This window comes from Hemiscyllium ocellatum, chromosome 17, assembly GCF_020745735.1.
Source record: "Hemiscyllium ocellatum isolate sHemOce1 chromosome 17, sHemOce1.pat.X.cur, whole genome shotgun sequence".
NCBI classification, from domain to species: Eukaryota; Metazoa; Chordata; class Chondrichthyes; order Orectolobiformes; family Hemiscylliidae; genus Hemiscyllium; species Hemiscyllium ocellatum.
This window is the reverse complement of record NC_083417.1, coordinates 2,187,323-2,202,197: the sequence shown is the minus strand read 5'-3', so window position 1 is coordinate 2,202,197 and position 14,875 is coordinate 2,187,323. Positions and strand designations below refer to the sequence as shown.

General features: G+C 46.1%; 1 protein-coding gene across 1 annotated transcript in view; it reads left to right on the top strand.

The window, feature by feature from the left end:
- Nucleotides 1–14,350, top strand: part of slc7a10a (solute carrier family 7 member 10a) — a 114,478-nt gene extending 100,128 nt beyond the window's left edge. The window contains exons 8-12 of the mRNA XM_060838317.1: nucleotides 6,893–6,996; nucleotides 8,905–9,001; nucleotides 10,028–10,177; nucleotides 11,294–11,471; nucleotides 14,232–14,350. Of these exons, the coding sequence (XP_060694300.1) occupies nucleotides 6,893–6,996; nucleotides 8,905–9,001; nucleotides 10,028–10,177; nucleotides 11,294–11,471; nucleotides 14,232–14,350 (648 nt within the window). The remainder of the gene's footprint in view (nucleotides 1–6,892; nucleotides 6,997–8,904; nucleotides 9,002–10,027; nucleotides 10,178–11,293; nucleotides 11,472–14,231) is intronic.
- The last annotated feature ends 525 nt before the right edge of the window (nucleotides 14,351–14,875 follow it).

Below are 14,875 nucleotides of genomic sequence, written 5' to 3'. Positions count from 1 at the left end.
GGCTGAGGGGTTTTAGTGAGAGGGTGAGTTTGGAGAAGCTGGGGTTACTCTCCCTGGAACACAGGAGGTTGGAGGGAGATCAGATAGCAGTGCACAAGAGAATGAGAGGTTTGGATTGGGGAGACAAAAAGATGCTATTCCCATTGGGTAATGACGCAAGGACTGGATTTATGGAATTGGATGAGTGTGTGAGGAAGAAAATTTCTAAACACTGCTAACAAGACAGGTGAAGTCAGAGCTTTCTGTGTTGCTCATTAGCATTGAAACACAAGGAAATAAAACGTCAGAAAGGGAGCACCATTGTAGCTGCCTGACTTGCAGCTAGAACTCGCTGATCCTCAGCACGGCGTCTTAACACGGCAAGTAGTGAATTTTTAAATTCCTCTGAGAGAATGATCTCACTGACAGCTTCCTGTGTGCAATCAGCTTCTTATCCACCTCTCAAAATTACTTTGTTTATCCCTTCTGACTTTAATGTACATTTACCTGACTGTTCCCTTACATTTTGGAAACGTTATGTATACGCCCCAGTCACTGACTGATATACACGCCGTATAGATTTCTTCGCTACGTCATAATCCCAAGAAATCTCCTCAGACAGTGCAGCATAAATATCCTGTGCTTTACTTGTCACCTTGCTCTACAACAGCAATGTCCACTCCGCATTTGCCACATTCATTTGCCAAACAATTTTCTCAAATGACACGAAGAATGTCTCCACATCCTTTTGCTCCAATTTCGGTAGAGCTGTACAAGTTGAAAGATCCTCTGGCTGGACTGGAAATGACAACTCCCCACCTACTCACCAGAGTCTGCATCAGCATGTCACATCTCCTGTTTCAATTCCCTCATTTAAGCTTAAACTCAGCTTGCCTCACTTCAGTCCTCTCTTGTATTCCTGATTCTAATTTTCTCATTTCCTTTCTTTGTTTCTATTCCTCTTGAACTTTGTCTGCTCTTTCCTTCTCTTTTTCTTCCCTTTAGTGTTCCATTGCCAGTTTTTTAAAAATTCTTTCCTTATGCTCAAGTTCAAGGACTTTAATATCAATTAAATATCACCTGACCTTAAAGTTTCACTATCTAAAATGCTTGACTACAATGTCACTTTAATACCTCCATAATCTCCATCTTTCTGGCAATACTAACCAAGTTAATCCATCTGGTTTTAAAAGACCATTGAAGATGATCAGGGACAGCTTTGCCACCTGCAGGAAATGCTTTGCTTGTTCCAGTAGCATGTCTGAACCTGCCGTTCCCTTCACCTGACGTTTACCAAAACCCCAGCCAAATTCTTGTCGCCTCTGTTTCAAATCCTACCACGGAGAGCTCCAAGCTTTGTGATGTATCATTGTGCTAGTGCCCTGGGAATCAAGTTCCACTATTCCAGGGGTTGTCACAAACATACACGATACCATCATGGACACAAATTACACATGCTAATAAATGCTGAAGTTAGTTATTAAGAATTAACCAGAGTGAAGTGTGGCCCTGCAAGTGGTCGTACTGGTGCATTTTAGTCTCTACAAAGTTAATGATTTTTAAATTTCCCAATTTACCTAATTTTCAGATCCAACATGACAGAAAGCAGAGACCAAGTTTCTGTACTGAATAAGAATCATTATTTTTTGGATAGCAGGAGTAGTACGGTGGCTCAGTGGTTAGCACTGATGCCTCACAGTGCCAGAGACCCAGGTTCGATCCCACCCTGGGGCAACTGTCTGTGGAACATAGGACAACACAGCACAGTACGGGCCCTTCGGCCCTCGATGTTGTGCTGACCTTCTATCCTACTCTAAGATCAGACTTGCCTACATATCTTTCATTGCACTAACTTACACGTGCCTATCCAAGAGTCACTTAAATGTCTCTGATTCTACTCCCACCGCTGACAGTGCATTCCAGGCGCCCACCACTCTCTGGGTAAAGAACCCACCTCTGACATCTCACCTAAACCTTCCTCCAATCACCTTAAAACTTATGCTCCCTCATGATAGACATTTCCACCCTGGGAAAAAGTCTCTGACTATTCACTGCATCTATGCCTCATCATCTTGTACACCGTTATCAAGTCACCTCTCATCCTTTTTTGTTCCAGTGAGAAAGCCCTGGCTCCCTCAGGTTTGCTTCATAAGACATGCCCTCCAGTCCAGGCAGCATCCTGGTAAATCTCCTCTGCACCCTCTCTAAAGTTTCCACATTCTTCCTACCATGAGGCGACCAGAACTGAACACAAGATTCCAAGTGTGGTCTAGCCAGGGCTCAATAGAGCTATAGCATAACCTTGTGGCTCTTAAACTCAATCACTCCGCTAATGCAAGCCAACACACCATATGCCTCCATAACAACCTATCAACCTGGGTGGCAACTTTGAGGGATCTATGGACATGGACCCCAAGATCCCTCTGTTCCTCTGCACTGCCAGGAATCCTGCCTTTATCCTGTATTCTGCATTCAAATTTAATTTTCCAAAATGAATCACTTCACCCTTTTCCAGGTTAAACTCCATCTGCCACTTCTCAGCCCAGCTCTGCATCCTGTCAATGTCCAGTTGCAACATACACAGCCCTCCCCACGATCCACCACTCCACCAACCTTCGTGTCATCGGCAAACTTACTACCCCACCCTCCCACTTCCTCATCCAAGTCATTTACAAAAGTCACAAAGAGCAGAGGTCCCAGAACAGATCCCTGAGGAACAGCACTAGTCACCGAGCTCCAGGCTGAATACTTTGTATCTACCACCACCCTCTGTCTTCTATGAGCCAGCCAATTCTGTGTGCATATTCTCTCCGTGTCTGTGTGCGTTTCCTCCCACAATCCAAAGATCTGCAGGTTAGGTGGATTGGCCAGGGAAATTTCAGTGATAGTTTAACAGGGTGGGTCTATAAGACCATAAGACATAGGAGTGGAAGTAAGGCCATTCGGCCCATCGAGTCCACTCTGCCATTCAATCATGGCTGATGGGCATTTCAACTCCACTTACCAGCATTCTCCCCGTAGCCCTTAATTCCTCGTGACATCAAGAATTTATCAATCTCTGCCTTGAAGACATTTAGCGTCCCAGCCTCCACTGCACTCTGCGGCAATGAATTCCACAGGCCCACCACTCTCTGGCTAAAGAAATGTCTCCGCATTTTTGTTCTGAATTTACCCCCTCTAATTCTAAGGCTGTGTCCACGGTCCTAATCTCCTCGCCTAACGGAAACAATTTCCTAGCGTCCACCCTTTCCAAGCCATGTATTATCTTGTAAGTTTCTATTAAGTCTCCCCATTAATCTTCTAAACTCCAATGAATACAATCCCAGGATCCTCAGCCGTTCCTCGTATGTTAGACCTGCCATTCCAGGGATCGTCCGTGTGAATCCCCGCTGGACACGTTCCAGTGCCAGTATGTCCTTCCTGAGGTGTGGGGATCAAAACTGGACACAGTACTCCAAATGGGGCCTAACCAGAGCTTTATAAAGTCTCAGTAGCACAACGGTGCTTTTATATTCCAACACTCTTGAGATAAATGACAATATTGCATTCGCTTTCTTAATCACGGACTCAACCTGCATGTTTACCTTTAGAGAATCTTCGACTAGCACTCCCAGATCCCTTTGTACTTGGCTTTATGAATTTTCTCACCGTTTAGAAAGTAGTCTATGCTTTTATTCTTTTTTCCGAAGTGCAAGACCTCGCATTTACTCACGTTGAATTCCATCAACCATTTCCTGGACCACTCTCCCAAACTGTCTAGATCCTTCTGTAGCCTCCCCACTTCCTCAGTACTACCTGCCTGTCCACCTAACTTCGTATCATCAGCAAACCTCGCTAGAATGCCCCCAGTCCCTTCATCCAGATCATTAATATATAACGTGAACAGCTGTGGCCCCAACACTGAACCCTGTGGGACACCGCTCGTCACCGGCTGCCATTCCAAAAAAGAACCTTTTATCCCAACTCTCTGCCTTCTGTCAGACAGCCAATCCTCAATCCATCCCAGTAGCTCACCTCGAATACCATGGGCCCTCACCTTGCTCAGCAGCCTCCCGTGTGGCACCTTATCAAAGGCCTTTTGGAAGTCTAGATAGTCCACATCCACTGGGTTTCCCTGGTGTAACCTACTTGTCACCTCTTCAAAGCATTCCAACAGGTTTGTCAGACACGACCTCCCCTTACTAAATCCATGTTGACTTGTTCTAACCAGACTCTGTTCTTCCAAGAATTTAGAAACCTCATCCTTAATGATGGATTCTAGAATTTTACCAACAACCGATGTTAGGCTAATTGGTCTATAATTTTCCATCTTTTGTCTTGATCCTTTCTTGAACGAGGAACAAGGTCTGGGATAGCACAGACTTGATGGGCCAAATAATCTGTTTCCACTCTGTAGGGATTCTATGATTCTGAGTAATTAGATTCTAGCTAAAGGTAAACAGTTATAAATCATCAGCATAGAACACTACAAATCAAATTGTAACTCCTTTATAGACTCTCCCTTACACACACTCAGATAAACTTAGACAGGGTAAAAACAACACTGACAGGCAGTACGTGAGAAATCACTTCAGGAAACTTTGTTCTCAACAGCCGCTGAGCTGGTTATTGTTGATTGTTCGTTTTTTTTTATTTTTCTGAATACGTTCACTGGTTTGTAGGAGGCACAGGGTGGCTCACTCACTCACAGAAGGTTTCTGATTTATCGATTAAAAGCCACAGCTTGCAGCAGCAGCTGAAGGAGGGATTATCTGGGTTTCCTCAGATTTAAAGTGGCATTTACTGCAGAGAAGAGAGAGGCAGATCCTGTGCTGGTGGAGACCTTGTTCCTGTACCCAAGCTATCAGATACGTGAGAACCAATCAAATGGTTATCAGCAGGCAAAACGCCTTGCCATCAACAACTAGTCACGAGTCCACAGACCAATCAACGTCTTGTGCCAACCAAAGCTCCATCTATACAGCCTCGGGCTCCAGTCCATCTGTCAGGGAGGAGATTGCAGAGCCTTTGGCTTTGATCTTTGTGTTGTCATTGTCTACGGAATAATACCAGGGGAGTGGAGGATAGCAAATATTCCCTTGCTCCAGGAGAGTAGAGACAACCCTGGTAATTATAGACCTGTGAGCCTTAGGTTGTGGGTAAAGTTTTGGAAAGGGTTGTAAAAGAGAGGATTTATAATCATTTAGAGAGGAATAAGTTGATTAGGGATAGTCAGCACGGTTTTGTGAAGGGTAGGTCGTGCCTCACAAACCTTATTGAGTTATTTGAGATGGTGACCAAACAGGTGGATGAGGGTAAGTGGTTGATGTGGTGTATATGGATTTCAGTAAGGCGTTTGATAAGGTTCCCCACGGTAGGCTATTGCACAAAATACGGAGGCATGGGATTGAGGGTGATTTAGTGGTTTGGATCAGAAATTGGCTAACTGAAAGAAGACAGAGGGTGGGGGTTGATGGGAAATGTTCATCCTGGAGCTCAGTTACCAGTGGTGTACTGCAAGGATTGGTTTTGGGGTCACTACTGTTTGTCATTTTTATAAATGACCTGAATGAAGGCGTAGAAGGATGGGTTAGTAAATTTGCAGATGACAAGTTGGTGGAGTTGTGGGTAGTGATGAAGGTTGTTGTAAGTTACAGACGGACATAGATAAGATGCAGAGATGGGCTGAGAGGTGACAAATGGAGTTTAATGTAGAAAAGTATGAGGTAATTCACTTTGGAAGGAGTAACAGGAATGCAGAGTACTGGCTAATGGTAAGATTCTTGGTAGTGTAGATGAGCAGAGAGATCTTGGTGTCTGGGTACATAAATCCTTGAAAGTTGCCACCCAGGCTGATAGGGTTGTTAAGAAGGCATATGGTGTGTTAGCCTTTATTGGTAGAGGGATTGAGTTTCAGAGCCATGAGATCACGTTGCAGCTGTATAAACTCTGGTGCGGCCACATTTGGCGTGTTGCATATAGTTCTGGTCACCTCGTTATAGGAAGGATGTGGAAGCTCTGGAAAGGGTTCAGAGGAGACTTACTATGATGCTGCCTGGTATGGAGGGACTTGAGGCTGTTTTCATTAGAGAGAAGAAAGTTGAGAGGTGACTTAATTGAGACATCTACAATAGATTGGACAGTGAGAGCCTTTTAACCTCGGATGGTGATGGCTAGCATGAGGGGACATAGCTTTAAATTGAGGAGTGATAGATATAGGACAGATGTCAGGATAATTTCTTTACTCAGAGAGTAGTAGGGCTGGGGAATGCACTGCCTGCAACAGGAGTAGACTCGCCGGCTTTAATGGCATTTAAATGGTCACTGGACAGGCATATGGACGAGAATGGAATAGTGTAGGTTAGATGGGCTTCAGATTGGTTTCACAGGTCAGTGCAACATCGAGGGCCGAAGGGCCTGTACAGCGCTAGAATTTTTTTTTAGATTAGATTACTTGCAGTTTGGAAACAGGCCCTTCGGCCCAACAAATCCACACCGACCCTCCGAAGAGCAACCCACCCAGACCCATTCCCCTACATTTACCCCTTACCTAACACTACGGGCAATTTAGCATGGCCAATTCACCTACTCGCACATCTTTGGACTGTGGGAGGAAACCGGAGCACCCGGAGGAAACCCACGCAGGGAGAATGTACAAACTCCACACAGTCAGTCACCTGAGGCGGGAATTAACCACTGTGCCACCGTGCTGCCCACTATGGTCTATGTGCAACCTAAGCTTCATTGCTTGTATAAACAGTCCTTGGCACAATGCTTGCCAAGAGGGTCAGGATCCTTCTTTACAAAGTGTGCAGCAACAGTTTTCTTTCTCAATGGTTACATTTCAACAAACTGTTCAATTGGTTGTGATACATTCTGGGACATCCCTGGGGCTGTGAAAGTTGCTATATAAACCTTCTTTTTGTTCTGCCAGACCTTTGGTGAGAAACTGTTGGGATCGATGCCGTGGATCATGCCATTCTCTGTTGCTCTGTCAACCTTTGGAGGAATCAACGGATACCTATTCACCTCCTCCAGGTCTCTCCAGTCCGGACCCGGTGCTGGCTCCTGGGTTCCCAAGCCCAGGCCTGTTCTGAAGCGGAGTTTCTGGCTGGTTACTGGGATGAGGGTGCTGAGGGGAAATGGTGCTGTGGGTTACTGAGGCGTCTGTGCCTCTGAGCTTTTACATCCTGACAAAGACCATCCATTTGATGGGCAAAATACAAACTTCTTATCATCCAATTCAATGACAGTGGCTGGTGGAACACTGGGCGGTATGAGAATAGGAGAAAGTGAGGTCTGCAGATGCTGGAGATCAGAGCTGAAAATGTGTTGCTGGAAAAGCGCAGGAGGTCAGGCAGCATCCAAGGAACAGGAAATTCGACGTTACGGGCATAAGCCCTTCTTCATTCCTGATGAAGGGCTTATGCCCGAAACATTGAATTTCCTGCTCCTTGGATGCTGCCTGACCTCCTGCGCTTTTCCAGCAACACATTTTCAGCTCAGGTATGAGGATAGACCAATGGCAGGAGAATAGGAACAAGGTGGGGTCAGGCGACACGATCTCCTGGATTATATCCAACTTGGCCAGCTCAATGGCAGCTTAGAACAGGGTTGCCATGTATACTCACCCCTCCACAGTCACTGCCTCCACCTTCCTACACAGAGCAAATCGGAGCAGGAATAAGCCATTTGGCTCTTCGAGTCTGCTCCACCATTTTACTTTGTTAATTCACAGGAGCTGGGCACCAATAATGGCCAGCATTTATTGTCCATCCCCTTACAGCTAAGAGCCAACCCCATTTGATGTGGCTGTGGAGCCACACATCAGCCATACCAGGTCATGGGGGCAGTTTCCTTCCCTAAAGGTGATCAGTGAACCAGGTGGGCTTTTCCTAATACTCAGCAATGGATTCACGGTCATCATTCGACTCTTAATTCTAGATATTTATTGAATTGAAGCCAGGTTTCCTGAACATTAGCAAGTTGCTGGGTTCATAACTTAGAGATAATACCCCTAGGCCATCACCTCTCCTCTCAGTACAATCCAGGCTGATCCGAGCCTTCAGTTCCACTTTCCCGTCCTCTCCCGTCATCTCACGATTCCCCAAGATTGCAGCCTTAAAAATATTCAGTGATGCAGCATCCACAACTGCCTGGGACAGAGCATTACAAACATTCACGGTGCACTGAGGGAAGACAGCTCTCCTCCTGTCAGTCTGAAATGATCAGCCCAATATCTGGGACCTCCTGGGTACACTGAGCCACTCAGTTCTGACCTTTAAACCCTGTCAGAACCTTGTAGGTCTCAATGAGATCACTCCTCCCTCTTCTACATTCCAGAAGCTTCACTGTCTCCCCTCCAATCATCCCTTCAATGCGGACAGTATTTCAGGGGTGCTCTCACCATCACCCTGTATAAGTGTTGCCCAACCTCCTTATTCTTGTACTGAGCCCAAATCCCAACTTCCTGCTTTCTTTAAATACAAGTATGAATATTTCAGAGCTCAGGTAGTTGTAGTGAAGAGCTTATTCTGGAAACGTTGACTCTCCTGCTCTTTGGATGCTTTTCCAGCACCACACTTTTTGACTTAAAGTGGTGGTGCGTTTGGAAGATGCTGTCTGAGGATCTTTGGTGAATTTCTGCAGTGCATCTTGTAGATAGTACACACACCGCTGCTACTGAGTGTTGGGGTGGAGGGAGTGGATGCCTGTGGAGTGGATGCCTGTAGATGTGGTGCCAATCAAATGGGCTACTTTATATCTTTCATAAGCGTCTTGGGAGTGTTCGATGGGAACAGTGTAGAGGAAGCTTTTCTGTGTATTTAACCCTGTACAATTCCTTTCCTGGGAGTGTTTGATAGGGGACAGTGTAGAGGGAGCTTTACTCTGTACCTAACCCTGTACTATTCCTGTCCTGTGTTTGACTGGGGTTTTGTTTTTCAGACTGTGTTACGCAGGGGCCCGTGAGGGTCACTTACCAAGCCTGCTCGCAATGATTCACATGAAACGCTGCACTCCCATCCCAGCTCTTCTCTGCTCGGTAAGGATCATGTTCCTCAGCAACAGGCAAATCTAAACCTCCAACTGTACCCAAACCCTGTCAGACTCAAGCTGACAAACACAATAACCCACAGCACCCTCAGATCACAAGCAAACTTTCAGGTGTAGGTCAGTACGTTGTGCTGTTTGCTCAGAGTCAAGGATTGCGATCGAAAGACTGACACAAGCTGATAATTCAGGCAAATACACTAACACTGACATAGCACCGCACTGTCAGAGGGTCAGTGTTGAGGGAATGCCGCACTGTCAGAGGGTCAGTGCTGAGGGAGCGCCGCACTGTCGGAGGGTCAGTGCTGAGGGAGCGCCGCACTGTCGCATGGTCAGTGCTGAGGGAGTACCAGACTGTCGGAGGGTCAGTACTGAAGGAGGGCTGCACTGTTGGAGCACTGCAATGTAGGAGGGTCAGTGCTGAGGCAGTGCCGCACTGTCGGAGGGTCAGTGCTGAGGAAGTGCCGCACTGTCAGAGAGTCAGTGCTGAGGGAGTGCCGCACTGTCAGAGGGTCAGAGCTGGAGGAGCGCCACACTGTCGGAGGGTCAATACTAAGGGGACATGGCACTGTCAGAGGGTCAGTGCTGAGGGAGCGCCGCACTGTCGGAAGGTCAGTGCTGAGGGAGCGCCGCACTGTCGGAAGGTCAGTGCTGAGGGAGCGTCGCACTGTCGGAGGGTCAGTGCTGAGGGAGCGCCGCATTGTCGGAGGGTCAGTGCTGGAGGAGCGCCAAACTGTTGGAGGGTCAATACTAAGGGGACATGGCACTGTCGGAGGGTCAGCGCTGAGGGAGTGCCGCACTGTCGGAGGGTCAGTGCTGAGGAAGTGCCGCGCTATCGGAGGGTCAGTGCTGAGGGAGCACCGCACTGTCGGATGGTCAGTGCTGAGGGAGTGCCGCACTGTCGGAGGGTCAGTGCTGAAGGAGTGCTGCGCTGTCGCAGGGTCAGTGCTGCAGGACTGGGTCTATAGTGTCTAGTCTATCTCTGGTGTTCATATTGTTTCTCTGATTAACCCTATAGTGTGCCACTTCCTTGTTGATGCTGATCATTGCGGATATTTACACTCTCATCAATTATGTGGTGTTCATTAACTATTTGTGTTATGGGGTTACTGTGACTGCACTTCTCATCCTTCGCTGGAGAAAGCCCAACATTTCTCGACCCATTAAGGTAGGTGAGGGACATGTGCTCTGGTATTTTCCACTTCACACCTCTCGATTCTCATTCATTTTTCTTTCTCTCTCATCTTTCTGCCCCACCCCGTCATCTCCCAGTATCTCACTGGATCAGAATTGTGTCTCCTGCCTCAGTTTCTAACATGTTCTTTTCCAGCACACTAAACCTGCCAACCTACCTGTTCAGCCCAGCTCCAGCCACAGCACAACTGAGGCCATTCAGCCCATCCTGTGTTAGTTTCCCAGGGGCTAACTGATCAAAGAGGAAAATCTGAGTGAAGACAATTCTCCATGAAAGTTTGGATCTACTGCTGGTGCTGGCTCTGTGCCTCACTGTGTAGCTAACACTCACAAATGCATGAACTAAAGAGCAGGAGTAGGCCCGCATGCTACACCCATTCAATACGATCACAACTGATCTGATAACTGCACATTCCTATCCTGTGCTGACATTCAACCTGATTCACACACCAGGACACCAAGATCCCTCTGCATGCCAGAAATCCACAACTGCTCCCCATAGTCCTGTATCAAATTCCAAATTTAATCCCATTGCCCCACTTTCCCCCAGCCCAGTATCAAATCCTGAACTAATCCCACTGCTCTGTTCCTTCTCATAGCCCTGTATCAACCCCCAAACTAATCCCATACACTTAAGCTTGTCCAAAATGTTCCTATCCTGTATTTGAACGTTCAGTTTAGTTTACCCACAGAGCTACAGTGAGCCTGCAGTGTAGCAACATCTGGAGTTTAACACTAAACATGGACCTAACCCTCTCCCATCTGCTACCTCCTCCAGCCTCACCAATTGCTGAATTCTCTGAACTTGTCTAATTCTTGAACGTTCCCAGTCTCTACTGTCCCACCCCAAAGTGTGTGAGGTTCTGAGCTCTGCAGTTCCTTCCTAGTTCCCCATCCTCTCCCTTAAAGCCCACAGTATCTCCTTTCCAGGTCCTGCCCTAACACCTCCTGATATGGCTCAATACCAAAGTGTATCTTGGGCCAGCACTGTATAAACATATTATCGTCTGACTCCACAAAGCTCTCTCTCGCTCTGTTAAGCTGCAGTGACCCTCTGTACTGACTTCAGTCTGTGTTCTTCTTGCTGTAGGTAAACCTTCTGTTCCCAGTTGCTTACCTGCTGTTTTGGGCCTTCCTGTTGGTCTTCAGTTTCTACTCTGAGCCTGTGGTGTGTGGCACTGCCCTCATCATCATATTGACCGGTGTTCCCGTTTATCTGCTTGGAATCCAATGGAGCAAGAAGCCAAAGTATTTCAATGATGTGATTGGTGAGACTGGAGCAGAAAATTATGTGAACTGGAACCTTAGTCAGTTTGTAGATGTTGGTAAAACTGGAGAGTGAGAGAAATTATGATGTATGTTATCAGTGGCAGAAAGGCTTTAAATCAGCTTGGGTGAGAATACTTCATGTTAAATAAAAAGCATTTCCCAGGTGCAGGGATCAGTCTGGCTTTAGTTCACACCTGGACTACAACAGCACGGAGGTCCTAGCACTGATCCTTGCTGTGACCTCACTCATCACAGCCTCAAACATGTAAATGACCCTTTTGTTCATATTAGAACATAGAACAATCCAATGCAGAACAGGCCCTTCGGCCCTCGATATTGCACTGACCTGTGGACTTTTCTCAGCTCACCCCCCTACACTATCCCAAAATCATCCATGAACTTATGTAACTATTATTTAAATCTCCCTAATGTGGCTGAGTTAACTACATTGGCAGGTAGGGCACTCTGACATCTGTCTTAACTCTTATCACCCCCCCAATCTGTAGTTATGCCCCCTCAAAAACGCTGACGTCAGCATCCTAGGAAAAAGACTCTCACTGTCTACCCTATCTAATCCTCTGACCATCTTATATGTCTCTATCAAATCCCCCCTTAGCCGCCTTCTTTTCGATGAGAACAGACCCAAGTCTCTCAGCCTTTCCTCATAAGACCTTCCCTCCAGACCAGGCAACATCCGGGTAAATCTCCTCTGCACCTTTTCCAATGCTTCCACATCCTTCCTGTAATGGGGTGACCAGAACTGTACACAATATTCCATGTGTAGCCACACCAGCGTTTTGTATAGTTGCAGCATGATATTGCGGTTCCAGAACTCAATCCCTCACAGCACTATCCACCTGGGTGGCAACTTTCAGGGATCTATGCATCTGACCTCCAAGGTCCTTCTGCACATCCACACTACCAACAATCTTTCCATTGACCCAGTACTCTGCCTTCCTGTTATTCTTCCCAAAGTGAATCACCTCACATTTAGCTGCATTGAACTCCATTTGCCACCTCTCAGCCCAATTCTGCAGTTTATCCAAGTCCCCCTGCAACCTGTAACATTCTTCCACACTGTCCCCTACTCCACCGACTTTAGTGTCACCTGCAAATTTACTAGCCCATCCACCTATGCCTGCGTCTAAGTCATTTATAAAAATGACAAACAGCAGTGGGTCCCAAAACAGATCCTTGTGGCACACCACTAGTAACCGGACTCCAGGTGAATATTTTCCATCAACCATCACTTGCTGTCTTCTTACAGAAAGCCAGTTTCTAATCCAAACTGCTAAATCACCCTCAATCACGTCTCTGCATTTTCAAAGGCTTTACCGAAGTCCAAGTATACCACGTCGACTGCCCTACGCTATTTTCCATTCTCTTTTTATAACCAATCCTTAATCAATTTGAAACTATGACCTGGTTTGTATAGTATGACCAGCCCTGAATACAATGGCAGTGGAGTAATGGTAATGTCACTGGGCTGGTAACCCAAAAGGCATCTGCCTCCCCTGGTCTGGCCGACATGTAACTCCAGACCCACAGCAACGTGTTGCTTCTGAATGCCCTCTGGGCAATAATGACTGGTCTAACCAGAGACACCAATGTCCCATGAATGAACTTGAAACAGGTGCAATAAAAACTGAATGATAGCTGAACGGAGAGGCTCTACCTGTCAGGAATGATTTTTCCTCCTTTCAATTCAACATATAGGCTCTTTCATTCTGGAAATGAGAGATGATTTCATAAATGTCTTTATGATGATGAAGAGTTTTGTGATGTAGATGCAGACAGGATGTTTCCACTTGCAACCAGTACTAGAACCATAAATATATAAATGTGCAACAGTTAGTAATATTTCCAATCAGGAATTCAAGAGAAACACAGAGAGAACCGGAAGTTGTTGAGGGGATAAGTACACATTGTATTTAGGGGGAAGCTGGCTAAATAAGTGAGAGAAAGGAATTTAAGGATCCACTGATAGGACGGGCTGAATTTAATTGAAATTTTGAGATTGATAGATTTCTCCTTTTCGTGTTTTTATTGCAGATTTCCAGCATCCACAGTGTTTTTCTCTTCTTTTTGACTGATTTTTATAGAATAAGGGAAATGGAGCTAAGGCAAGTCAGGAAGGTGCATAGCTACTACAGTCTAATTCAATGAGGGAACAGGCTTGTGTGACTGAAAGGTTTCCTGTTGCCCCTTGTATCAGTGAGTGAAGTGCCTTGGTTTCATTCCCTTCCCCAGCCCCTTGTACTGCATTAGTCCCCATCAGATAATGCGGATTCCCTACCCACCCAAACCAAATCCTTCATTAAGGCAATAACAGGAACGGGGAAATAATGGAAGATTTCTACAAAAGCTGTGGTCCAACTCAGTCTGATATTTGACCCATGCTGATGAGAAATGGTCAGCCTCCCAGTTCTTCCCGTGTACACCCATGACCTTGAACACAGTTGGCTTTTATTCTGAGGAGTTGTGCTCTAACTAAGTAGGATTTTGTATAAACCATGCCTGGAAAACTCTGCGCAGTTTCAGTCCTCACCGTTTGGTCTTTGAGGAATGCTGTACCGATTGCTCCACCACTTTCAGGGATAGTGAGGGCTATCCTTTGAGGAGAGGTAGAATTTAGAAAACCCCTGAGATGTGTAGAAGTCTCATGGTGGATACGGACAGGTAGTTTCTTTAGGCAGGAGAGTATGGAACTGTTCCTATTTACTATACAGCCACCCAGCTGATGTCCTCTTCTCTTTCAGAATCTGTTACGCATTATGGACAGAAATTCTGTTTTGTGGTTTTCCCACAAGAGGAGACTCCAGAAGAGAATGGCCAGCCTCCCACCTTGAACACAAACAGAAAATGCCGGGATGTGTAGCTCATCCTGAGCTTTGACTGTGCCTCAGAACTGTACCAACCACTGTTCACCAAGCTGTGACCAACGAGGAGAGTGGGAAAGGTTTTGCCAAAAAAAACAAAAAGAAAAAAAAAAGTCTGGCAAAGGGAGAAGTTCTGATATTTTCTGTTTTGGATAAAGTGATAGAGTTCAGTAGATCTTATGGAAAGTCTATCTAACCACCTGAAGAAAGCTGGAGCATGATCCCAAATGGAGCAGATCCGACTGACTGGGATTGGGATCGATACAATCTGCCCTCTGCCTGAGTGACGGACCTGATCGGAGCTTCAATTACTGTTCACCTTATGGAGTAACCAATTCAGTTCAAACTCAGCTACCTTTCCAGTGTCAGTAACCAGGAATATACAAACTTGGTGCACTGTTAATTAACTGTATGTTAATTCTCCATGTATCCTAGTCTCTACCCCCAACTTCCCCTGACCCTCTAAACACTCCAGTGCTCATGGCTGTTTATTCTATATCATCTCCACCTTTGTGGTCTCTCAT